Genomic DNA, 24,227 nt, shown 5'->3' with positions numbered 1-24,227 from the left:
AGCATGAGCTTGGTCCAGCGGTGGTCTCTGTGCATCTCCGTCTGCAGATCACCACCCTTTCCACCGAGCGCTTTTTGGGTATTACACAGAGCTGGCCCCGTTTGAAGGCGTAATTCCGTGACAAGCAGAAGCAGGAGAGTCTGCTCTCACCTGGCTCCCAGGGAGATTTGTCACCGTCTGATAAAGACTAAACTTAAACTGCAATTTTTCCATCAATGGGGGTGTTAATTAGTCCCGGGTACTCAGGCCTTTATTCATACAGCGGTTGCTACCCGTGGGGGGCTGCTAAAAACAGCCCCTGGGCTCCAAAACCATTTGAAGCAGGGAAAGAAAAACCAGGTACATGTACACAGGCATCAGGAGCTCTTAAGCCTTGTTTCCTTGGAAAGCTGAGCTATAACAGAGTCAGAAACATGCAGAATGATATTCCTTTTTTTTTTTTGTTAAACTATATAGTGTTATTAGTAAATCAACTTTTGTTGTCACTATATTTTTGTAAAAAGCAGAAACTGGCTACTATGATACTTGGCCATACTATACATATAAATAATAACGGCGACAAAAAGCAAGCCCATCTGAGCAGAATTATTTCCCCCACATCCGCATGGAAGCGCAGTATCTCACTACATCTGCTGGGGACGAGGCAACGCAGGCGATATATAAAAATACTGAAATGTAACGCTTGTATTCTGGTTTATTTAGTCTGTGTGTCTTCCTCTGCAAAAATATAGCGCTCTGCATCAAGCTGTGGAAAGGAGAAAGAAGAAAAGAAAAAAAAAAAAAAAAAAGCCTTGAAATTGTGAGGTGTGCTTGTTTAGATTTTTCAGGCTGGGTTTTAAAACCGATGCGGGGCTGCGGAAGGGCAGGGTGCAGCAGATTGCTTTTCCCTGCCCGACCTTAAATTCCCTGCAATAGCGCAAAAAAAAAAAAAAAAATCTGTTCTGGGGGCAATGCAAGGAAAAAGGGCTCTTGCAAGCATTTATCTGATCCTATATCCCACCACCCCATGGCTCTTTCTATTATCCTGAACACGCTTTTGGGGCTTTTGTATTCATTTGGAGCAGTTTTTAGTAGTTTTCTGTCAAGATCCGTTACGCTCCCTGGCACGATAAACCAGGAAAGAGAAAAATTAGCTTTGCTTTGCCTAATTGGAAAGACTTAGAAAGTGCCTTTAGGATATACCGCAGATTTCATCGTTCCAGATCCAATCTGATTAAAAAGCCAGAGCAAAAGTCACCGCTGCACAGTGGCACTGACAGCCCTAAACCCCCTTATTTCATACACTTCAGGAGTCTTCAAGTGACTCCTGGTATTATTTTCTTTTATCCCAAGACTCAGTTTTTCTCCCTGCTGCTTCCAGTATTGCTCCAGCATCTCGCATCCAGGCGGATTCCTTTTCTGCCTCTTTCCTTAGCCTGTTTTTGTCTCCACAAAGTGGTAAAAAGTTTCCCAACAAGTATTTCGGGGGGCTCGTGTGCTCTGGGACAACAGCAGCAGGTGAGCGGGGACAGGGACGGGTGACAGCCGGCTCCTCCGCAGCGGCTTTTGCTCTCAGCATCCGAGGGACATCAGGCAGGGCCGACACATGGGGAGACGAGGTGGTCCCCCCCCAGGGCTATTTTTATGCTTTTCTGGTTGTCATTGCCATTTCCGATCACAACAGGGGCGGGGGGGGCAGTCCGTCCATCACCAGCAACAGCCCTTCTTCTTCTGGGGTGGCTTTGCTACCTCTTTTGCCTCATTTTTTAATTCATCTTCACGAACTTTGAGCGACCTGGGAGAAAAGGAAGCAAATTAGCCGGATATTTCCCCCCCCCTATTTCCCATTGCTTTGCGATTTGTCTTGATGAGCGTTGGTCAAGGAGGCTCAGCAGGGCTGAAAGGAATTAGGAGCCTTCCAGCCCAGCGTGATTGGAGAACCCTGGGCTCTGCTAAAAAACGCCAACCTAAATCAAATCACAGACAGAATTTATTTCAGTCAGCCCAGGGAGAAATCAGCAGCATCCCGAGAAGGGTTTTTATTAATCTCCTTGCAGTGCCGACTGCTCAGGAGACGTCTTGCAGCGCTTCTCTCCAGCTCATCCCGGCCATGCTCACGCTGCTCCCAGTTTTCCCTGCCATTTGGGCAGAGGGAGTCTCAAATGACAGTAACACACCAGCATTTGGAGTTAAAAAAAAAACCAAACAAACAAGGAGGGAGGCCATTAAATTCAGGACACCTTGAAAAACCCAAGCACAGGCCTCACCTGATTAAGCTGACCATGGACTCGGAGACGTTGTGGCCCGAGGCAGCGCTGCATTCATAAAACATGAGCTGATGCTCCTGGAAGACACAGAGCCCGAAGAGAATTGTAATATTCTTGAGTTGGAATAGCTTAATATGGGAGTAAATGGCCAAGGGACAGCCACGGTCAAGGGGAAACAGAAGGACTCAAGGAAACAAATAACTCAATAACTGGTTTACTGGAATGTGAGGGTGAAATCCGGCTTTTTTGGTAGCTACAACATCAACATTTAGTATCAAGGAAAAGGCTGACACTGCAGATGGACCGAGATGGGATGCGCTCCCGTTAGTGGAGCGAATACAGAGACATAACTCGACGTTCCCAGGTCTTTTGTGCCTGCCAGTGACAGGTTTGTGAAAGAAAAAGATAAAAATAAAAACAGCATCTAACCCCTTGTCCTGGTGTCTCTATTTGTAAAACCAGTCACTGGATACTGCCCCAAATCCCGTAAACTTTGAAATTAAGTTGGTAAAGGTGTGATTCTTCTCGCCTAATTTTTATTAGCCACCTACATTTGAAGGGATTAATCGTACTTTAAACATTTCACTATCTTTAAAACAGGTAGGGCTTGGTGGGCTTATTATTTATATGATGCTAGGAAGATGCGCAGCACTTCCCAGCAGAGATGAAAGCATTTTAATTCATAGATCCGGTTCCACAAACTGTTTTACTGGGGCGGTGCTGAGTCAAAACTAAAAGGGCAAAAGCAGGGTGAAAGATGGGTTCAGAGATCACTTTGCCGAGGCACAAAAGGCGGGTGAAGGGCTTTCACCTTTCCCCAGGTCCTCGGGCTGGTGGCACCACCCTTAGCTGTCCTGGGGGGTAGCTTAACTTGGGGGGACGGCAGGACAGCAGGCTTCAGCAGGGCCATGCACCTACCTTGGCCAAGCGTTCCCCCTCCTTGGTGGGGACCTGTCTCTCTGCGGCGCAGTCGGTTTTGTTCCCGAGGAGCAGAATAACGACTCCGTCTTCTGCTCCTTCCTGCGCAATTAGAGAGGGGAGGCTCAGGAGCGCGACCGGATCTCCCTCGAATCACAGCCGGCCACGTTGCCTGCAGCATCCCGGAGCACCCTGAGGGATGCCCATGGATTTGGGCCAATGACAAAACCTTAAATCCTTAAGCGCGTTTAACAGCATTTAAGAAAGGGATATTTTTTTTCCCCTTAAATCATCTGTCCTGATCTATTAACAGGGCATAACACCGGGTGAGTCACCTTTGTGTTTGACTTCAGGAACCCTCCAGAAGATGCTCTGGCTGGGATTTACACGCACTGAACAAGGCGACATCCCATTTTGTTGCGGCGTTTGTTTGTAAACACGGACTTTGTACTGGACTGGAAATCTCTGCCATGAAGTTTTTTAATAAGACACAAGTTGCCTCCTGTTTCCCAGGACTCAAAGTGGGCTATTCTTGATTTTAAATTGTTATAAAAATAACTTTTAACATTTTCCAGTTTTTAATTTTTAAAAAGTTGATCATTAGCATAACGATGCTATCAACAAATTACCCCAGGGAACACTGCAAAAAATGTGACAATTGTCAATATCTGAATTTAAAACCTCCAAGAAAAAATATTTTCTAACTAAAGCAAAGCAAAAAGCCCTTTACAAAGTTCTTGGTCACCCCCGGACGTCCATCCTTAACCGGTGGCAGAGGTCGGGTGGGGAAATGCTGATCTCAGAGTTCTCAGACCTTGGGACAGAACAAGGTTTTCCAGCTTCACCCACCTGGATGCAGCTCAGCCAGTACCGCGTGTCCGAGAAGGAGTACTCCGACGTGATATCGTACATCACCACGACCCCGTCCGCCTTCCGGAAGAACTGCTTGGTGATGCTGCGGTACCTGCGGGTATTTTAAACGGTCACCGATACGGTCTAAGGACATTTTTGCCTAGGAGCGATCTGAAATCCCAGTGGGAAAGTTAGGAACGCATGTCTACAACAAAAGGCAAAACCCAGATTTTGCTCCCATCCTGATCGTAGAGGCCGTATAAACAGCCTTTATCTTAATTACTTCCCTTATTATGCTTTATCAGATCACACACTGTCCAGAGTCCCTTCTTAAACAACCCCTCCTTTGCTTAGCGAAACAAATAATGTTCATTTCCAGTAAATTACCAGAAAAAGAGAAACCCACAGGTTGCTCTCCTTAAGCGGACAGCACGGCAGCTCACCTTTCTTGACCAGCTGAATCCCACAGGCGGAGGGCAAAGCACTTGTTGTCCACGATGAGGTTTTTGACGTGATAATCCAGTCCTAGGAGACACAAAAAGGGATATTTTGATACTGTAGAGCCCATCCCTGCAACAGAGGATGGATGGATGGAGAGGGCACATGGTGCAAGTGTGGGCTGAGGCTGCAGCTCAAGCAGGCTGGTCCCAAGTGAACCTCCAGCTTCTAGATCTTTTAAGGGCTGGATTTGGGGAAGGGCTCTAATTTCACGATGAGTAAAACCAGTTTGGTTAAGAGAGGAGAAGAGAGCTGAAAGGCAAAGCAGAGGGAAAAGCACTAGGGCCATTGGTATTGCTGCCCTAGAGAGGGCAAGGAGGACCGGCATCGCCTGCTTGTGAGCATCCAGGCATGTGAAGTTGGTAGTCCTATTTGGTCCTTGGTGACCAAATAGGTTGTATAGATGCTTGGCATGAGCGTGCATGATCATTACATGGGCGTAATGATCACCAGCAGCTTGTGGGGTGGTGGAAAGGGAATCGTGAAAGGTCACCCCAGCGGGTGTGGAGCTGTGCTGGAGCTGGAGGAGACCTACCCACTGTGGCGGCGAGGTGCGGGTTGAAGGTGTCGGCGTGCAAGCGGTACAGGAATGACGTTTTGCCCACGTGGGAGTCCCCGATGAACAGCACGTTGTAGAGGTGGTCTGGGTCCGGGGAGGCCTCAGGAGAACCCCTTGGGGCAGCTCCTGCCCCATCTGCAGTCACATCCCCCCACTCTCCTGGGCTGGGCTGGGATTTCTGGCTCATTTTCCGCCCAACTTCTTGCTGCTTCTCCCGTTGACCAACGGTGAGGTCATCGCCCTGTTCTCCCACGAGCTGCCTCTGAGGCTGCAGGCTGCTGTTGGCTGCATCCCCCAGTGAGCTGTCTCCGAGGACCATCCCCAACTGGTCGTTTCCAGCATCTTCCTGTCGGACCCTCGTGTGAAGGGTTGACGCTGGTGGCACCTCTGGTTTTGGAGGCTCAGCAGGTCCGGCAGCTGCTTGTTCTGTTTCCATCACATGCGGCGGCTTCTCCTCCGGCTGCTGGGAAGCAGTGTGAAGCCTCACCTTATCTGCCTGCGCTGAGACCTGCTCCTGAAGTTCGCTTTGGGCTCCCTGTCCCGAAGCGCTTAGCCGCCGCACATCTGGAACGAGAACATCCTCCTGCATCATCGTTTCCAGCTTTAGTGTGCTGATTTGTACTGGCACCTTGGAGACCGGGGAGGCCAGTGCAGATGCACCGTCATCATGGCCCTGCTTTAGCCCTAAATCCTGAGTTTCGCCTAAACTCGTCCCTGCCTCCAGCCTCTCTCCCTGCACCACTTCCAGACCTTGAGCTCCATCCAGAGGCCCCCCCTCTGCAGCAGCCCCGTCTCCCTGCGGTAATTCCAGTGGCTGGGTGTCCTCCAGGATCTGCCCACCAGGACCAGCAAGCGCTCCCAGCTTTGCTCCCAGAGCAGGACCCTCGGCAGCAGCGGCACGCTCAGGGTACAAAGTGGCCTCAGCTGGAGGGGACGCATGTGCACCAGCAGCTCCCTCCCAGGCATCTGCGGTGTGAGCGGCACACAGACCTGCCATGGAACCAGGCATCTGGCTCTGCTCCTCTTCCCGCATCCCAGCTGCATCCCAGGGTGCCAGATCTGCCTCCGTGCTCCCTCCGGGGGTCAGTTTGAGCTTATCTGCCTCTGCAACTGGCTGTGCATTGGCATCAGTGCTTTGAGCCTCCAGCGTGTGCAGGATTTCAGCCTCCTCAGGGGGCTCCACACCTGCACCAGCCCCCTCTCCCTGCCCCACTCCTGCTCCCTGCGGATCCAGCACAGGCTCACGTGGCAGCTCATGTTCCTCCAGCCCTTGTGCCCCATCCTCTGCCTCCTCCCCAAGCTGCACGGCTGCTCCACGCGGCCCTCCCCGTGGGGCTTCTGGGCTGAGACCCCCATGCAGCTTCGTATCTGCCTGGGTGTCCTCTATCTCCAGTTCCACTGACTCTGGTTTATCGGCCTGATCCAGTGGTTCAACATCTGGAGCCAGGCTCCCTCCCTGCTCTGTATCCAGGGAGCTGGCCTCACTCGAGAGCTGCAGATCTGTCTCCGTGCCCCCTCCTGGGGTCAGTTTGAGCTCGTCTGCCTCTGCAATTAGCTGCACGTTGGCATCAGTGCTCTGGTCCTCCAGCGTGTCCAGGATTCCAACCTCCTCAGGGGGCTCCACACCTGCACCAGCCCCCTCTCCCTGCCCCACTCCTGCTCCCTGCGGATCCAGCGCAGGCTCACATGGCAGCTCATGTTCCTCCAGCCCTTGTGCCCCATCCTCTGCGTCCTCCACATGCTGCAGGGCTGCATGGCATCCCTGGGGGGTTTCAAGGCTGGGACTCCCACACAGCTCCATGTCTGCCTGAGAGTCCCCTGCCTCCATTTTCACTGACTCTTCTTTATCAACCTGATCCAGGGGTTCAAAATCTGGAGCCAGGCTCCCTCCCTGCTCTGTCCACAGGGCACCAGCCTTATTCTGGGGCTGCAGATCTGTCTCCGTGCCCCCTCCTGGGGTCAGTTTGAGTTCATCTGCCTCTGCAATTAGCTGCACGTTGGCATCAATGCTCTGGTCCTCCAGCGTGTCCAGGATTTCAGCCTCCTCAGGGGGCTCCACACCTGCACCAGTCCCCTCTCCCTGCCCCACTCCTGCTCCCTGCGGGTCAAGCACAGGCTCACGTGGCAGCTCATGTTCCTCCAGCCCTTGTGCCCCATCCTCTGCCTCCTCCACATGCTGCAGGGCTGCATGGTCCTCCCATCCCTGGGGGGTTTCTGGGCTGGGACCCCCACGCAGCTGTGTGTCTGCCTGAGAGTCCTCTGCCTCCACCATTCCCACTAGTTCTGGTTTATCGACCTGATCCAGGGGTTCAACACCTGGAGCCAGACTCCATCCCTGCTCTGTCCACAGGGCACCAGCTTCGCTCAGGGGCTGCAGATCTGTCTCCGTGCTCCCTCCTGGGGTCAGTTTGAGCTCATCTGCCCCTTCAATTAGCTGCACGTTGCCATCAGTGCTCTGGTCCTCCAGCGTGTCCAGGATTTCAGGCTCCTCCTGCGGTTGCAGACCTGCACCAGCCCCCTCTCCCTGCCTGATGGTCACTCTGTGGGGCTGAAACACAGGCTCATGTGGCAGCTCACGCTCACCCTGCCCTTGTGCCCCATCCTCTGCCTCCTCCATGTGTTGCAGGGCTGCATGGCACCCCTGGAGGGTTTCAAGGCTGGGACCCTCACACGGCTCCATGTCTGCCTGAGAGTCCCCTGCCTCCATTTCCACGAACACTGGTTTATCAACCTGATCCCGGGGTTCAACATCTGGAGCCAGGCTCCCTCCCTGCTCTGTCCACAGGGCACCAGCCTTATTCTGGGGCTGCAGATCTGTCTCTGTGCCCCCTCCTGGGGTCAGTTTGAGCTCATCTGCCTCTGCAATTACCTGCACATTGGCATCAATGCTCTGGTCCTCCAGCGTGTCCAGGATTTCAGCCTCCTCAGGGGGCTCCACACCTGCACCAGCCCCCTCTGCCTGCCCCGCTCCTGCTCCCTGCGGATCCAGCGCAGGCTCATGTGGCAGCTCATGTTCCTCCAGCCCTTGTGCCCCATCCTCTGCGTCCTCCACATGCTGCAGGGCTGCATGACATCCCTGGGGGGTTTCAAGGCTGGGACCCCCACACAGCTTCATGTCTGCCTGGGAGTCCTCTGCCTCCATTTCCACGAACTCTGGTTTATCGACCTGATCCAAGGGTTCAACATCTGGAGCCAGGCTCCCTCCCTGCCCTGTCCCCGGGAAGCCGGGCTCACCCGGGGGCTGCAGAGCCGCCTCCACCTCTGGAAGCAGCTGCATGTTGGCATCGCTGCTCTGGGCCTCCAGCGGTGCCACATCTGGTCCCGCTCTGCCATCCTGCACCTCGGCGGGTGGCGCAGCCGCCGTCACCCCCGCGCCCAGGCTCCCTCCCCTCGCTGCTGCCGCTCCCCTCGCGGACTCACCCTGTGGCTGCGGCCCCTCCACATCCCCTTCCTCAGCCCCGGCTCTGCTGCTCCCTCCGTGCTGAGCCTGGGCTGGCAGCTCCTGGGCACCTAAGGTCTGTCCCCAGGGCTGCACCTCCGCACCAACGCGCTCTTCCGCCAGCCTCCCAGGGCCAGGAGCCACTGTCACCTCAGGCATGACACCGTCCCCCTGGGCTGCTCCCATTGGTGCCTCACCTGGGGATGGTGGCTCTGGCTCCAGGCACTCTCCCGGCTTTACTTCAGGTTTCTCGGAGAGCCCCAGTGGTGGATCAGCCTCTTCCCCCAGCCCTACGTTCAGGGGCTGTGCGAGCTCTCCCGGAGTCGCAGCCGGGCCAAGCTCATCCATGGCAAGCCGCCATCCCGCTGCTAGACCTGCGTCCCCAGCTTCAGGTGTCCCCAGACCTGCCTCCAGATTTTCTCCCTGACTTAATGCCGCTTCCTCAGCTTCTCCTGGGGGCTGCACTTTTTCCCAACCTGTTTTTTCCTGCATCCATCCTTCTACCTCCACCTCCATTAGTGCCTGCTCTCCTGCCTCCATGCTCTCTCCCGGTGCTCCTTGCAGATGCTCAGCTGCCTTTAGCATCAGCTCCTTCACACCAGCACCCTTTCCCTGCAGGAATGACATCCTCCATGCCTCCTCTGGGCTCTCTCCCTGCTCTGCCCCCGGCTCCTGAGCCCTGCGGTGCCCGGCTCCCACAGACGCACCAGCCTGTGTCACGTCTGGAGCACGAAGCTCAGCTGCGGCCGGTCCCTCTTGCAGGTCTCCTTCAACCGGCTGGTGACCGATGTGGCCGGGGAGGGTCTTTCGCCCGACTCCGGGGGTTGTGCCGTGGGCTGTGGCTGCCTCCGGCCCTGTTTGGGGCTCAGCATCATCCCGGGGGTGACGGGCAGCGTCTGCTGGGGCGGGGGATGCTCCCGGTGCCTGTGGCTTCAGCTGTTTGCTCAGAGCTGCTATTGCATCATTCATCTCTCTTAGCAAAGAGCTTTGGTCAGAAAAGCGTTCCTCTTTCAGAAATTCTGGGAAGGGGTCCTCTTCCGCAGAGCTCGCTCTCCGCGGGGCTCCCAAAAGGCTTATGTCTGCCGGCGGCATTTCCCAAACTCTGGAAAGGGCAGAAAAGGGAGGGGGTCAGCCCAGTCCACATGTGAGGCTCCAGCTCCCTCCTGTCCAGCTGGGCTGGCACCAGGAGGGTCCCTCCTCCACCACCTCACCCCGTCCCGCTCCAAACCCAACCGTATTGACGCTCCGGGTGTACCGCAGGGTCACACAGGCGGCGGTGAGGGACAGGGGAAAAGGGGACGCATCCCCAGGGAGACAGACCCGGGGCCAAATCCTGCCCAGCAAGTGAACGTGCCTCTTCCCAAGCTCATTATCAGGAATGAAAAAACCAGCTCTTGGCCAGGTACTGCCTGAGCCACAGGAGCGACGCAGGGCAGCAAGCTGGGGTAAGAGGTCTCCTCCCCGGGATGAGAGACGGGTGGGAAAGAAGCAATAGAAGGAGTAAATATCGAGTTTTGCCTGGGGAGGGAGGGGGACTTGGGTGCTCGGTACCGGCTCGCAGATGTCGGGGGCACGAGCTGAAGCAGCAGCCGTTGCCCAGGACCCCTTACACTTGGTAGGTTGCCTTGGCTTTGGGCTCGCCGCTCTGGGACCCCAGCCTGATCCGCATCTCGGAGCGGTGCTTCTCGCTCTTCTCCAGGCTCGTCTGCAGCAAACAGGGTGGGAAGAGGAGAGAGGAAAGCTCTTGGCGAGGGAGCGTATCTACCAGAAACGATGCTGAACTTTCCAGCAGGCATCCAGACGTACCTGCCCGAAATCTTGGGGGTATCAGAACTAAGGTGCTGCTACCCCCTCCCTTCCCAAGCATCCGTAGGGCACTGTGCTGACCCAGTTTAAGAAAGCTTTTAGGGGAGGCGCTGCCCCTGCCGCAGAAGCACCCGGTGCTCTTGGGCTCCCTGACAGTCCCAAACCGAACAGCGCGAGGCCCTGGAGCCCAGACACCCCACCCCGTCCCAGCTGAGGTACCTGTGGGGACAGGGGCATCTCACCGGGCAGCTCTGCCGCTGCTCCGTCCCTGCAAACACAGAGCACAGGGGTCAAAATGGCAATTGCATCCTCTTCACCATGTCCACCCCTGCCCCAGGGCTGTCCCCAGCCCCAAAGGCAGTGATGGGCTGGAGCAGGACAGCAAGACCTATGACCCTTGGATCAGTCCTGGTCAGGTTCTTCTGGGTGAAGGACATCCCCCTCTCTGCCGCCACTGCCCTTGAATGACAGGTTCAGTGCATGGTGGTGACAGTCCTGGGTTTTTTTTCCTGATGTTTTTCACACCAAGCCACGATTAATCTGCACCGTGGAGACCACTGAAGCACCACGATGGCTGAGACCCATCAAACTCATTCCCCATCCTCTCCAGCCCCCAGAAGGAAACCACATATGCGCGCAGGGATATGGTGGTCACCCAGCTGCTCACCCGGGCTCCTCCGTGCGCTCCCAGACCACCGAAGCCCTCGCTGCCTGTAGCCGCCCCTGGGTCTGCTGGAGCTGCTGGCGGAGATGCTGCAGGTGATCCTCCAGCACCCGGTTGCTCTCCTCCAGCTGCTGGTTTTCGGTGCTGGCGGCTTGTTGTGTGCTGCGGAGGCTGCGGCATCGGGTCTCCAGCTGCGGGATGGCAACCAGGACACTTGCACCCTGCCAGGACCCCCACGAGAACCATGCCAAAGAACGATGGATAACCATCTCCTCTAGACCTGGGGCTGAATTTCCATCCCTCGGGGTGGTGGGTGGGAAACTCAACTTGGACGCTCTGGGATTGGAGGGGAGCATGGGGATGGCAAAGGAGAGGTCCTATGTGACAACCTGCACCAAGGGCTGGTGGGGACAGACTGGGATAAGCTGTGCAACACCGTGTTGCTGCTACAGGTGCAGCCCAGAGACCCCATACGCACGATGGGGGACCAGGGGTTGAGGCCAGCTCACCTCCATCTGCGCCATGACCAAGCGCTGCACCTCCCTCTCGCTGGCATCCAGCGCTTGCTGCAGCTCCACGCTGTGCTGGTGGCTCCGGGCCATGCTCTGGGATGGCAACAAGGATGTTAGCACCCACTTGCCCACCTGGGAACTGCCACGGGGGTTTGGGGGTGCTGGGTGCCCTCCTGGGGTGGGTGGTAAGGGGAGAGGAGCAGCTGGTGACCCACCTCCTGCTGCAGCTGCTGCTGCTCCTGATGGATCTGCTGCTCCAGGGCCTCGCAGAGCTGCTGCACCTCCTTGTCGTGCTCAGCCACATGCCTGGTGGGGACGGGGTGGGGGTGGTCAGACCCTGCTGCAGCAGGTGCAGGTCCCCGGGACCCCACATTGCCCATGGGATGCACAGGCTGCAGCAGGTCTGCTCAGAGGGGTTCACCCAGCAAGGACGTGTCCAGCGGTCTGAGTCCGGCACTTCTGTCATCCCGTGTGGGACTGTAGAGGGAGCCCAACCTCAAACATTGGCTCCAAGTGAAACCTTCAGCCACCCATGGAGATGCTGAAAGCACCCAGGTTTCTCCCTCCTCAAGTACGTCTCCACAGCTGGGGTGAGCAGGGGGCCCCATCCCTGTCCCCATCCTTCCCGTCCCATCTCCCTCTGCTGCCCAGGCGTGACTCACTTGTTGAGGGTCACCTCCAAAGCCTTCTTCTTACTCCTGGCTTCTTGGATGCGGTGCCTCATCTTGGCCAGAAAGTCCTCCAGGTTCCCCAGGAGCTGGGGTTCGTCCTGCCGCAGCTTCACCCAGAGCTGCCAGATCTCCTGTCTGCAGGGAGAGGGGCGTTTTGTGGTGAGCATCCCCCCCCGAACCCCCTAAAGACAGGCCGGCTATGGGGTCTTGGGACATTTAGCTCACACCATTCGGGATGTGTGGTCCTGAGGGGGACAGATGAGAAGTGGGGTGACCATGGTCCTGTCCTCTACTCCCATGCTTGGGGCAAAGGCACCTCCGAGCCATTTCTGAGCTCTTTGCCCCAAGTCTTTCCCCGCTTGCACAGCTCTGCCCCATCCTGCAGGACACCCATGGGTGCTGAGCAAGGCGGCTTACTCTTCAGAGACGTTGGCTGTGCCCAGCTGGTCCATGAAGGCAGCAAAGTGTCTCCGCTCCTCGCTGTCCGCCCCCTCCAACGTTGGGCTGGGGAGGACCAAGCGGACCCTCCGGGATGCCGTTTTCCGCCGGCGGTGGTCCCTGGCAGCTTTTTGGGATCTCAGGAACTGCCCTGCCAACAAGACACCCCAAACCCTCAGCGCCTGCCTGGGGCGAAAGCAAAGCCCAAACCCCGACACTCCCCACCCCAGGGCTTTGACAAGCGACTTCAGCACAATAGAGGCCGTCACCAGGCAAGCCATGGGCTGAGACCCGGGCATGGGGACACTTCTGGGGCCATCGTGTGCCACCCAGCAGGAGGAGCATTTATTGGAGGCAGCCTGCTGGCACTTACGGAGCCCGGCAGTGAACTCCTCGGTGCTTAACCGCCCGGTGCCGGCAGTGTCCAGCCCATCGAAGACGAGCTCCAGCTCCTCCATGCTGCACGGGAAATCCTCCTCCTGCAATTTCTAAGAACAAAGCAAGTCAGGGGAAAAAAACCTACCCGTCATCCAGTCTCCTTCCACCCCTGTGGCATTTGACCTGAGAAGATGTCCCCGTGCCTTACCTGCATGTCCGAGCGGGTGACAAACCCCGCCTGGTCCTTGTCCCGCTCCTTGAAGAAGTCCTGCACCCTCTGTGCGATTTCGGATGCCCATGGTGGCTCCTCACCGGGGCTGGGGGCTGGTGCCGGTGCCTCACCGGAGCCTTCACGCAGCTGCTTGCGCCGGCTGGAGCCCATCCGCCGACCCTTGGTGGCCACCCGGTGCTCGGCCATGGCTCCCGGCTCGGTCCTGCCGAGGGGGAAACCCACGGGTGCTGAGCCTCGGCCAGCTCTCTCCTTGCCGGAGCTCTTTGCTCTGCTGTGGTGGGTCCTCAGAGCAGGATCGAGCTGAAAATTCATTTTGGCTGATGTAAAAGGCCCCCGGGTTTGGCAATAGGAAGAGAAGCGCTTATCTCCGATTGCGTGGTGCTAACGGAGCCTCGACCTGCAGCCAGCAACGGCCGCCCCCACCGGCTGAGAGCCCAGCACCCCCCGGGCAAGCGGCTTCTCCTGCCACTGGCCAAGTGCCCACCCCAAATCTCCCCATGCTCCAGCCCGGCTATGGAGGATGCGCAGGGCACTGGCACCATGGGGGGCTTGAGGGCCACCTGGGAGGTGACACAGCCGGGAGGTGACACCGGCAAAGGACCAGCCAAGGCACTGCTGGGGGTCTGGGTAGAACATGGTGGCTCCACCTGCTTTCTGGGAGCTCAGCAGCAGCTTTTAAAATTCCTCCCCCGGCTTTCACAGCCGTGAGTCACCCCTGGGGAGGCTGCGCGAGACCTCGGGCAGGTTTTCATCACTCCCCCCGGCTTGCGGGGTCTGAGCACGGGACATTCCACCCCCCCACCCCCCAACCCTTGTCCCCTCTCCCCATCCTGGGTGGGTGGCGGCGTCACCAACAGCCCCCCCGCCGTCCCCAGGAGGGATTGTTCTCTGCATGGCAAAGCCAAAAAACCGAGCAGAGGAAACCACAGCCACGGAGAAGGTGACGCAGAGCTGGGGCCACGCTCGAGCCGGCTTTCCGCTCCCGGTCCAGGGACCCCCCCCGGCACCGACCTGGCTCCAGCCCTCTGCCCCCGTCTTTCTGCAATGTGAAACAGCACTTCTGCTAAATCCCAGGGTGCACCAGAAACATGGGAAGAAGCCCCAAAATCAGCCCCTTCAAGCAAGAAGGTCTCGTGGAGTTGCTGGAGGCCCACAGGACACCGGGGGCGGGGGGGTGAGGCGGGGGCAGAAACTGGGTGCTTTTATGGTGGTCCCAGGCTCTAAGACAGCAGAAGTGGGAGCTCCGGGGGGCAGGTGGGGTTGTTTAAGGCATCGAGAAGCCCCCAGTTACCTGCCCCAGCCATGGGGGCGCCCACTGCACAAAGGTGGTGCAGAACAAGGATGGGGGCTGGGATGGGAACCGCGCACCCCCCATCCCCGGCTGAGCGGGGCCGTCCCCCCACCCGCCAGCATCACCGACTCCCGGCGACCCACCTCCCCTCCAAAACACCCCACGCTGCTCCCAGCCATCGGAAAAGGGCCCCCAGCCGCAGTCCCCTCCACGGGCAGGAGAAAACGACCCCCCCACCCCCCCTGGTTTATCACCAGTGAGAAAACCCCTTTATTTTCCTTGCTTTTCTATTTTTTCAGGTGATGTACGAGCTATCCCCGGAGCAGCAACGCTTACCTTTCCCGTGTCCCAAGAAGAATCCTCAGCTTATGGGTGCCGGGGGCAGCGCGGCTCCCTGTGCCAGGGGGGATGCGGGTCCCACGCCGGGGGTGCTGCTGCCGCCCACCCACCTGCCCCGCGCCCGAGCTCTCATCTTCTCTCTTACTCAAGGCGACTTTTCCGTTTTCGGGTGACACTCAACTGCCGGCGCTCACACGTTTCCTGTTTGCCGCCGTGCAAGCGGGGTGCGGGAAGGGCCCTTCCGCAGGGTCACCGTCCCCCCCAAACCCCGCCGTGTCCCAAAGCAAGGGCACCGCCGGCGCCATCGGGAACTGCGGCACAAGCCCCCGGCCTTCCCTTGTTTGCGGTGGTTCCGGCCAGGGCTGGAAGGTGTTTGGGGCAAAAAAAAAGCATCGGAGAAACAGCAAGTGTTATTTTAAGAGCCCGAATAACCCAAACTACAAGACTACAAGACTAAAAATAACCCAAGCTACACGAATATGTATAACTCACAGATTAACGTATAACTCACAGATGATAATGTCCTGCCAAAGACAGAAAAAACCTGCAACCTCCCCCCCCGCCTCCCTGCAGAAGCTTTTTGGCCCCAGGATTTGGAGATCTCCCTGGCTGTGCTCCTCACATGGATGTTTTCTTTTTTCCCAGGCTCCTGGCTGTATCGTTAATTCAGCTTTAAAGCCAACACCAAACCCACCGACTGCACCCGCTCTGGGCTGCGAGGGGATGGCAGAATTAGGTGGGTGGCACCCATTTTCGCTGCATTTTCACTGCAAATCGGGAAGAGGGCCCAAGCAAGGGAAAAATACTAACTATTGCCTTTAGGTTATAACTAGACTTAACATCCAGGGGCTCCCGGGGCAGGAGCTGTGGGGTGGAGGCCGGTGCTGTGCCCGTCTCTCCCGTCCGAGCTGGTTAAATCACTCGCTGGGAACCAGTTGCGCCAGTGCCCTGCCCCATCACACCCACCCGCGCCCAGCCCAGCCCAGCTCGTTTGCTGTTTAACCTAACGAAGCAGCAGCCAGCTCAGGTGCAGCCGCTCCTTTTGGGCGTCTGTAGGCACAATTCAAGGCTCAGCTGTTTCCTCTCCTCGCCGAGCTGGTGCCTGTTATCCTGGGGCTGGAGCAGCCCCGCGGCCAGGCTGGGGGCTCCGCTGGCAACCACCACCTCCGAGCTCGCGTTTGTCGCCCTGTCTCGCAACCCCGGAGCTGTTTGCTGCTGCATAAAGACTGAATTTCGGCTTTCCTTTCCCTGAGGATGCATTTTAGGGGGGAAAGCCTAAATGCCCCTGGGAGAGCTCATTGATTCGGGCCCTCTGCCCAGCCTCCAGCTGCAGAGCCGGGGTGAGCACCAGCCCTGGGAGGGTACGATCCGGCCCCACAGCACCAGCGGCCCCTTCCAGCCCCGAGGAGATGGAGACATGGAATCACAGAATGGTCTGAGTTGAAAGGGACCTTAAAGATCATCCAGTGCCACCCCCTGCCCTGGGCAGGGACACCTCCCACCAGCCCAGGTTGCTCCAAGCCCCGTCCAACCTGGCCTTGAACCCCTCCAGGGATGGGGCAGCCACAGCTTCTCTGGGCAACCTGGGCCAGGGGCTCCACCGCTCTCACAGCCAAAAATTTCTTCCCGATATCCGATCTAAATCTCCCCTTTTTCTGTTTGAAGCCATTCCCCCTCGTCCCATGGCTCCCCTTCCTGATCCCGAGTCCCTCCCCAGCTTTCCTGGAGCCCCTTTAGGGACTGGCAGGGACTGGAAGGTCTCCCCGGAGCCTTCTCTTCTCCAGGCTGAACCCCCCCAGCTCTCTCAGCCTGTCCCCACAGCAGAGGGGCTCCAGCCCTCCCAGCAGCTCCGGGGCCTCCTCCAGCCCCGCTCCAACAGCTCCGTGTCCTTCTGCTGTTGGTGGCCCCGGCGCTGGACGTACCAGCTCCCTCTTGCACAGCAGAGCCAGACCCTGGCTGCCCTCAGAGCACCACAAAGAGGGATGAGAAAATATTTGCTGATTTATTTCTTGCTTCCTCCATCACCACCGCTCCGGACAAACAGGAGGTGACAGCAGAGGGGAGCAGCTGGCAGCAGCCGAGGGGGCTGGAAGGACTGACGTAAGGGGAAAGATTAAAAGGGCTAAATGTGTAGGGCTTGACTCAGCAGCAGCTAAAAGGCTGGGTGATTGTGCTCCGCAAGCATTTCAAGGGGCATCGGCACCTGTGAGTGTCACCCAACACTATGGGGACAGGCAGATGCCTTAGGGATCCTCGGTTGAACGATGACCCAGGGTTCTCATTGCCATCAAAACTTTATTTTCACCTGGATCCTCTGCAAATCAGGTCGTTTATCACATTAACCATAACTTGAGCTCACAGCCCGCAGCCAAGCCTTTGCTCAGCCCTCAGAGGAAGCAGCCGATGGCAGGGGGGAGGCATCCCTGGCTCCCACCATCAGCCCTGGCATCCAGCAGCTCCAGTCTGTCCCACCTGGGACTCGCTGCTGCATGTTTCCATCAGCAGTGCCACCACACGCTCTTACATGTCCCTGTCCCACACCTTGGGTCACCCTCAACCTGGGACCCATTTAAAAGAGGACTGGAAGACATGACCAGCTTGCCCACGGCTAACGGCCACTTGCCCCACAAGATAGTGCACTGGGGGGGTGGGAGTAGGGGACTGGGGTCACTGTGGAGGAGGAGGAACGACGTGGGCAGCAGAGGAGCCTACGTTAACACAGGGGTCCTGCAGTGACACCCTGCACAGGCAGCAGTGGCTTCTGCCAGGGACACGGTGGCGTCACCAGTCCTGCACCCAGGACCACGGCACAGACACAGGGTTACACGCGGGGGCTGTGGCGAGGTTTCGCCCCTCTCAGCCCTCACACAGCTCCCCCCCCAGCCCCCCGCTGCCATGTTTCGTGCTGCAGAGGAGTCACCCAGGGCTGCCACAGCCCCTTCCCACAGCCGGGTTTGTGCTGCAGCCGCCCCTGCTCCCCGCCAGCCCAAGGGCGGCTCCCAGCTCGGGGCTGCACCCCCAGAGTGACCCCCCAAAGCGACACACCCGCCCCCAAGCCCCCAGAGCCAGGCAGGGACCCAGACCAGAGCATCCTCCTGCCCCCAGCTAGACCCTGCTCCCAGCACAATCATTCCCATCAACCCAGAGACACCAGTTCCCCTACGAGACAAGTCTTTATTCAGAGTTAACATTAACAGACAAACAGGTATTTCCCCTTCCCCTCCCCCCCCCCGCATAGACTTAATAGCATTTAATTATTATTATTAATTTTTTTTTATAAATAAACATTTAATGCTGGGAACTTGCCAGCTTCACCGACAGCAAAGTGCATCACGGTGCAAGGTGGGGGGTCGATCCCGTTCCTTTTCTGCCTGGGACCATCTTGCACCAGTTTCCAGAGTCCAACTCCAGCAGAGGCAGGAGATGAACCCCATCAAAGTGCTGAGACCTGACAGTCTTGAGTCCTTCAAGAGCAGGGACCCATCCTTCAGTGCTGGGACCGAGCAACCTTCGCTCCAGGACATCCCTTGGTCCCAGAGGCGACCGAAGCTGCTCGCTCCGCAGAGCCAGGTGAGGGTCTTCTCTCCCCCGGTCCCGAAGGAGAAAAAGTCCAGGAGGAAAACTACAGTTTCTTCTTTCGGTGTCATCCCTGCTGGCGAGCAGGACTCCTTCCTTCCTAGAGCAGTCCAACATGGCCAGAGCAGGCGGCTCCCCAGCCCGGTGTCAGTGTTGAAGGAGGCAGGAACAGGAGGGCAAACCCAACGGCAAGGTAAGAAAGTGGGGTTTTGGGTCAGCAGAGTCCAGGGGAGCCCAAAGCCTCCTAAGGCAGCCTTGGTCCCACAATGAGCTCAGCGCTGGGGACCTCCAGCGGGTTTGTCACTGTCTGCAGCCCATCTGAGGGTGACGGCACCGGTGAGTCACCCGAAGGAAGGGCTGTCCAGGGAAGAGCGCTTCCTCTCCCAGGCGGCCACGGGAAGGAGCGGCCCCCGCGTCGCTCCGCTTCCACGCATGGACAAGGGCTTGCCACCGCTGGGTCCATCCCGCTGGGAAGAGGGGCCACCACCATGTGCCAGCAAACGGGGTGTCCTCAGGGTCAGGCTGTCCCAGGGCTCTACGATCCATATCTCTGCCACTTTCTTCAGGATATCTGGTGCCACCAGGTGGCTGGGACACAAGTGTCCTCCATGGCCAGCCGTCAGGCAGGGGAGGGACCACAGCCAGACAGCAGGATGGTGCAAGGACGATGCTTGGCCCCACCAACACAAGGCAGGAGACACACTCTTTCTTCAGTCCTCCTCCATCGGGCTACACGCCTCAACGTGGGCTACTCCTATACATTGCACACAGCGAAGGTCCCTCAGGACCCCAGAGCTACTCATAAATAGGGAACTACAAACTCTACATTGCTTCATGCAGACAGCTTACACTGTACAGGGTGGGGGGGAAAAGAGACACGGACACCCCCAGGGCATCGGCAGCTGTCCCCAGTGGCAGAGGAGCTGAGCACCACCAGGTCACAGCTTGGGCTTGTCAGGCTTGGGCTTGTCAGGGATGTTCCTCCGCTTGGCGCTGTAGAAGTCTGGAAGGCAGAAAGAGAGGGTTGGAAAGTGCCTCCAGCCCATCAGGAGCAGCAGAGCAGGAAGAGGGAGGTGTCCCCAGGGAAGCACCTCAAAACCCAGCCCAGGTGGACTCCATTTTAGAACCACCCACCCAAAGCCAGGCATTCCTGAAGAGCCTGTAGGTCTCCACCATCCCTTCTGTTTGGTCTCACCTGTACTTCCACCCCAGCCCTTGATCTTAGAGGACAGGCTCTGACCACAGGAACTGAGGGTGATGAACTATTTTGGGGCATCTTCAGCTGTAAGACCCACAAACCTGACGCGAGCCCCCTGCCTAACCGCAGCAACAAAAGGCACCCAGTTCGCAGCCTTTTTTCCCTTGGAAGATGGGCTCTGCTCACCCAGGAGAGAGATGCATGGAGGGTGGTCCCCTCCCCATGCCCAGAAGCCAGGCAGGGTTCTTGCACCCAAGTCCTCTCCATCTGTCCCTCCCAGGAAAGCCATGACACAAGCAGTGCCACGAAGCACGCATGGAGTGACACCAAGCCTCCAGCACTCACCTTTGATGGTGGTCTGCCCACGTTTCAAGCTCTGTGGGGAACCAGCCCTGTAAACCTCCGAGCTCTGCTGAGACCCCTCAGGGCAAATCCTGCCAAGATGGCCCTTGGGAGAGACCTTGTGGACCAAGGAGCTCCCGCTGCCGGTGACCGTGACCAGGCTGTGGACCTCCTGGGGCGGCTGCTCATCCAGGTAGACCCTCTCCCACTTGAAGTGTCCTTCCAAGGGAGTCTCCGTCTCAAAGTTGAAGTTCCACCGCTGCTGAGCTTCTTCCAGCTGTTGCCTCAACATGTTCTCATAGTCATTCTGGAGCTGGTGGTGGTCCACGGGGCCAAAGAGGTTCCTGCACACCTTACTGCTGCATGGCATCTGCCCGGCCCTGCTCTGAGACAGTGGCATCGTGGTGGCTGGGAGGAGAGCAGAGCGAGTTACTGGGGTGTTGGGCAAGCCACGAGCAAGCCCAAGGGCTGGCACATTGGCTACCACGGCAAAGCAGGCAGTAGTCAAGGTGGGACAAGCTGGGTTGTGCTCTGGAGATGGGGACCTCCATCTGCCAGCGCTCATCCTGGACTCGGACATTTGGATTTTAGTGGTGTCTCTGGCAGAGGTTTGAGCACGAAAGGCGGCCTGGTGCGACACAGAAGGATGGGGAAGGTGCAAACGCTGACGTTCCCCATTCCTCCTCCAGCAGGTAAAGTCCTGCCAGGAAGCACATCCGGCACTTCGACACCACCACCAGCTCCATCCACAACCCTGCCGCGGTCCCACCTCCACGCAGCCACAAGGCAAGTCGGCGGATGGGCAAGTGAAGCAACGAGATATTTTTCTGGCCAGTTTCTCAAGAACCCAGGTCCGGTGGCAAGGAAGCCTTTTAAGCAACTGCAAGAACATGCCACAAGCTTGACCACTTTGTTAACCACCCTCCTTATCTGCAAGAAGCTGTTGGGTAACCGGAGGCAAGAACCTGTTTGTTTGTTTTTATTCAAATCGGTGCCAAAAGCCATGACCTTCACAGTAAGTGGCAAAGCCTCTCCTTCCTCCCCCTTCCACACGCGTGGGGCTCGCGGATCCCTCGCACCGCCCGCGGTTACGAGGAACCTGGTTATCAGAGCAAAGCGAACAACGCTCCGGGATTTGACAGCTTTTGGAGCTAAGGCTTGACCCCACTTGGATTAGCCGTGCTCGTTAAATCTGCTTTAAAAAAAAAAATTCACGGAAATAAAATCCCTACGTGCAAGACAGCTTCCTCATTGCCCACCCGCTCTGGGACTCCCAAAGCCGGGACCGCAACAGACCCCCTGCCCCCCCCCCCCCCGGGGTTTGCACCCCCAAGTGTCCCCAGGGACGGAGCGCTCAGCCTCCTGCAGGGAAGATTTCTGCCCAAATTCAGCACCCCCGGCCCCTCCGGATGGCCTGTGCCGCGCGACCGAGCATGTCACCGGCACGGCGTGCCCACGGGCGGCTGGAGAGCCACCAGCCTGGGGGCCGGGGGGGGGGGCCACACTCTGTCCCCGGGGCCACCACGACCCTCCGCCCGGCCCCGCTCCCAACCCAACTCGAGCATCCCCGAGTAAAAATAGCAATCCAGCTTCCTATCTCCTGGCAGAGGGAGCGCGTAAACAGGGTGACCTCACTGCAAGGCAAGTCCCAGCATGTCCAGGCAAGCCCTGGCAGGTAGCGGGCAGGGGGCATGTTTCGACGCCCCGACTGGCCACCCTCCGGCCCTCCCGGCTTGTGTCAGGCGCCGACCTCCCCATCCTCGGGCCACCGCCATGGCCCAGGTGCCACCCCAGAGCCCCACGCCTTGAGATAACAGCTTCGCCCTGACTCATGATTGCAGATTGACGGAGCCACCGAATAGGGAAGGACAGGGTCCAGGTCACCGTCCCCTCCCATGGGGCTGGCCGTGCTTTTCGCAGCCTCTCCGAGGTTTCAAGGCTTCCTGAGCCCAGCTGGAGAACCCCGGGGTGAGGCAGGTGCGCGGCTGCCTTCACACCTCACCCAGCCCGGCCGGGAGATGAAGACACTCCCGGGGACACCCTCGCCAGCCCCACCTGCGACACCCAGGACCAGTTACACCAGTTGGGGAGCAGGAGGAGGGGGGAGTACCCACACCCGGGGGAGGACGGAGCCGGCAGCCGATGGGACCCCGCGCCAGGTGCCTCCCGGGGCCGGGGGGGCCGAGGCGCCGAGAACGCCCCGCTCACGACACCGATGAGCCCGTGGGGCTTTTCAACCGCGGGGGCTATTCCAGAGCCCTCGGGGGGAGGCGACCGGATCCCAACCCGCCGCCGCCCAGCCCGGGGGGACGGCGGACACACGGGGATGCTCCGCGGCCGCGCCCCGCACCGCGCCCCACCGCCACCGGGGGGCGACCGCAGCCCGGACCGGCGCCCCGCGCCCGGGGAAGGGCGGGGGGGGGGGAAGGACAGACTGCGGCGGCTCCGCACATCCCGCCCACCCCCCGGGCTCAACCACCCCCGGCCCCGCCACCGGGAGCGGCCCCGCTCCCTCCCCCGCGCCGGGGACGCGACCACCGGGGCGGAGCCGCCGCCGCCGCCCGCTCCCGCTGCGGCGCCTTCCCCGCTCCCCCGAGCCGGGCACCGGCGCCCTCCCCACGGTGACACTCCCCCCACGGTGTCACCCCCCTCCACCGTGTCACACACCGCCCCCCCCCCCCCCCGGGCAGGAGCCACCGGCCGCCGCCGCCCTCACCGTCTCGTCGCGTCTCCCGGCGGCCGGTGCCCGTCGCGTCTCGCCGCGCTTTATACCGGCGCGGGGCGGGGCCTCGCCGCCGCTCCCCGCGTCGCCCGGGATTTCCCTCCCGCCCCAGCCCCGCCCCGCCCCGCCCCGGGACCCGCCGGTCTGTGTGTGTCGTCCTCCCCCCCCCCCCCCCCGCCCCGCCATCCCCGTCCCCGGTCCCGGGAGGACGCGCGGTGCCAGCGGGGAGCGGGACCTACCGGGACCCGCCGGTCACCGGGTGCGGGGACCCCCCTTCCCAGGGGATGCAGGGAACCCCCTCAGTAAGGGCTGCGGGGACCCCCCCATCAGGGGGTACAGGGACCCCCTTCCAAGGGGATGCAGGGACACCCCCCCCAGTTGGGGATGCAGCAATGTCGGCATAAGGGGATAGAGATTTCCCGTTTAGGGGATACAGGGACATCCTTCCCAGGGGGGTGCAGTGACCTCACATCAGGGGATACAGGGAACCCCTTCCTACGGGGGTGCAAGGACCCCCCCCATCAGGAGATACACGGAACCCCCCTAGCAGGGGACCGAGGGACCTCCCCATTAGAGGATACAGGAACTCCCTTCCTAGGGGATGCAGCCCCCCCCGCCCCACTTACAGGATACAGCGACCCCCTTCCTAGGGGGGTGCAGGGACACCCCCAGCCCCAGCAGGGGATGCAGGCAGCTCCACATCAGGGGGTGCAGCGACCTCCTTCCTAGGGGGTGCAGGGACCCCGCTGTTAGGGGATAAAGGGACCTCCCCATCAGGGGATGCAGGGGACCCCCCATCAGAGGGTAGAGGGGTGCCCCCTCCCCATCGGGAGACACAGGGACCTGAGACAGCAACGCTTTAGCTGGCTGGGGAGGGCTGGGGGGCTCCACATCCCACCCAGGCTTTCCTGTCCACCGGCTCCCTAATGCAGAGGATTCCGGTGGGAAAGGGGGATAACTGGTCAAGGATGGGGCGACGGCCTCTTCCCCTCCGGGTGCCCACCTCGGAGCCAGCCGGGACGATGGTCCCCTGGTTCCCAGGCACGGCCCGACCCCGTCCTGGGCCGCGGGGGCCACCCCTGCCCTCTCCTGCCGGATTTTCTCCCCGGGGCCTGGCTCTGCTCCGCCAGCTGAACCCCCCCAGCACCCAAAAGCGTTTTGGGGAAGGATTTGCTGGTCTGAGTCCTGCAGGGATGAAGAGGAGGAACAAGTCCGTTCATGTCCTGCATGAACCCGGGGGGAGGATTTGGAGGGATTTGTGGCTTATCTGGAAAATGCATCCGAGTCCACAGGCAGGGAAGGTTGGAATCCAGGGGGCTTCTGCCGGGGGTTACACTTCAAGGCCGGGGGGCAGCGACCCCCTGTGCTGCTGAAGGAGCTGGGGCAGTGGGGCCGACTCTGCCCCACGGCGCCAGAGCTGATGCCCTCGGAGTCAGCTTATCCCGGCGCACGGGGGGGCCGTGTCCTGCAGCACCCCCCGGCGTGGCACGAGCTGCCCAGGCACCGTGGGCATCGCGACTTGGGCAGCAAAGGGGCAAAAGTGTCA

The 24,227-nt window shown here is 59.1% G+C and overlaps 2 protein-coding genes across 2 annotated transcripts; both read right to left on the bottom strand.

Moving 5' to 3' along the window:
- Window positions 1-854: 854 nt before the first annotated feature.
- RAB44 (RAB44, member RAS oncogene family) lies at window positions 855-15,006 on the bottom strand. The gene is made up of 17 exons (XM_063356849.1): window positions 14,841-15,006; window positions 13,190-13,415; window positions 12,977-13,091; window positions 12,583-12,754; window positions 12,157-12,300; window positions 11,710-11,800; window positions 11,492-11,587; window positions 10,986-11,173; window positions 10,538-10,586; window positions 10,123-10,217; window positions 9,220-9,614; window positions 5,050-5,637; window positions 4,460-4,541; window positions 4,014-4,128; window positions 3,165-3,266; window positions 2,247-2,323; window positions 855-1,774 (listed from the first exon to the last, which is right to left on the bottom strand). Exons 2-17 carry the CDS (start codon window positions 13,397-13,399, stop codon window positions 1,687-1,689), a joined length of 2,607 nt encoding a protein of 868 aa, XP_063212919.1. The 5' UTR covers window positions 13,400-13,415; window positions 14,841-15,006; the 3' UTR covers window positions 855-1,686.
- Window positions 15,007-18,087: 3,081 nt separating this feature from the next.
- On the bottom strand, window positions 18,088-22,789 carry CDKN1A (cyclin dependent kinase inhibitor 1A). The gene is made up of 3 exons (XM_063356793.1): window positions 22,676-22,789; window positions 19,963-20,367; window positions 18,088-19,422 (listed from the first exon to the last, which is right to left on the bottom strand). The coding sequence occupies exons 2-3, from the start codon at window positions 20,357-20,359 to the stop codon at window positions 19,358-19,360; spliced, it is 462 nt and encodes a 153-aa protein (XP_063212863.1). The 5' UTR covers window positions 20,360-20,367; window positions 22,676-22,789; the 3' UTR covers window positions 18,088-19,357.
- Window positions 22,790-24,227: the final 1,438 nt, after the last annotated feature.

The sequence above is a fragment of the Chroicocephalus ridibundus genome, chromosome 20 (genome assembly GCF_963924245.1).
Source record: "Chroicocephalus ridibundus chromosome 20, bChrRid1.1, whole genome shotgun sequence".
NCBI classification, from domain to species: Eukaryota; Metazoa; Chordata; class Aves; order Charadriiformes; family Laridae; genus Chroicocephalus; species Chroicocephalus ridibundus.
Note: the sequence above shows the minus strand (reverse complement) of the source record. Positions and strands in the feature narration are given on the sequence as shown.

Coding starts and splice junctions, on each gene's coding strand:
- RAB44 (XM_063356849.1), bottom strand. CDS start 13,399: ATGGCCGAGCACCGGGTGGCCACCAAGGGTCGGCGGATGGGCTCCAGC. Junction 12,755..12,976: donor GGAGTTCACTGCCGGGCTCC/GTAAGTGCCAGC, acceptor TCTTGTTGGCAG/GGCAGTTCCTGAGATCCCAA. Junction 11,174..11,491: donor TGGTCATGGCGCAGATGGAG/GTGAGCTGGCCT, acceptor GCCATCCCGCAG/CTGGAGACCCGATGCCGCAG.
- CDKN1A (XM_063356793.1), bottom strand. CDS start 20,359: ATGCCACTGTCTCAGAGCAGGGCCGGGCAGATGCCATGCAGCAGTAAG. Junction 19,423..19,962: donor TGGGCAGACCACCATCAAAG/GTGAGTGCTGGA, acceptor TCTGCCTTCCAG/ACTTCTACAGCGCCAAGCGG.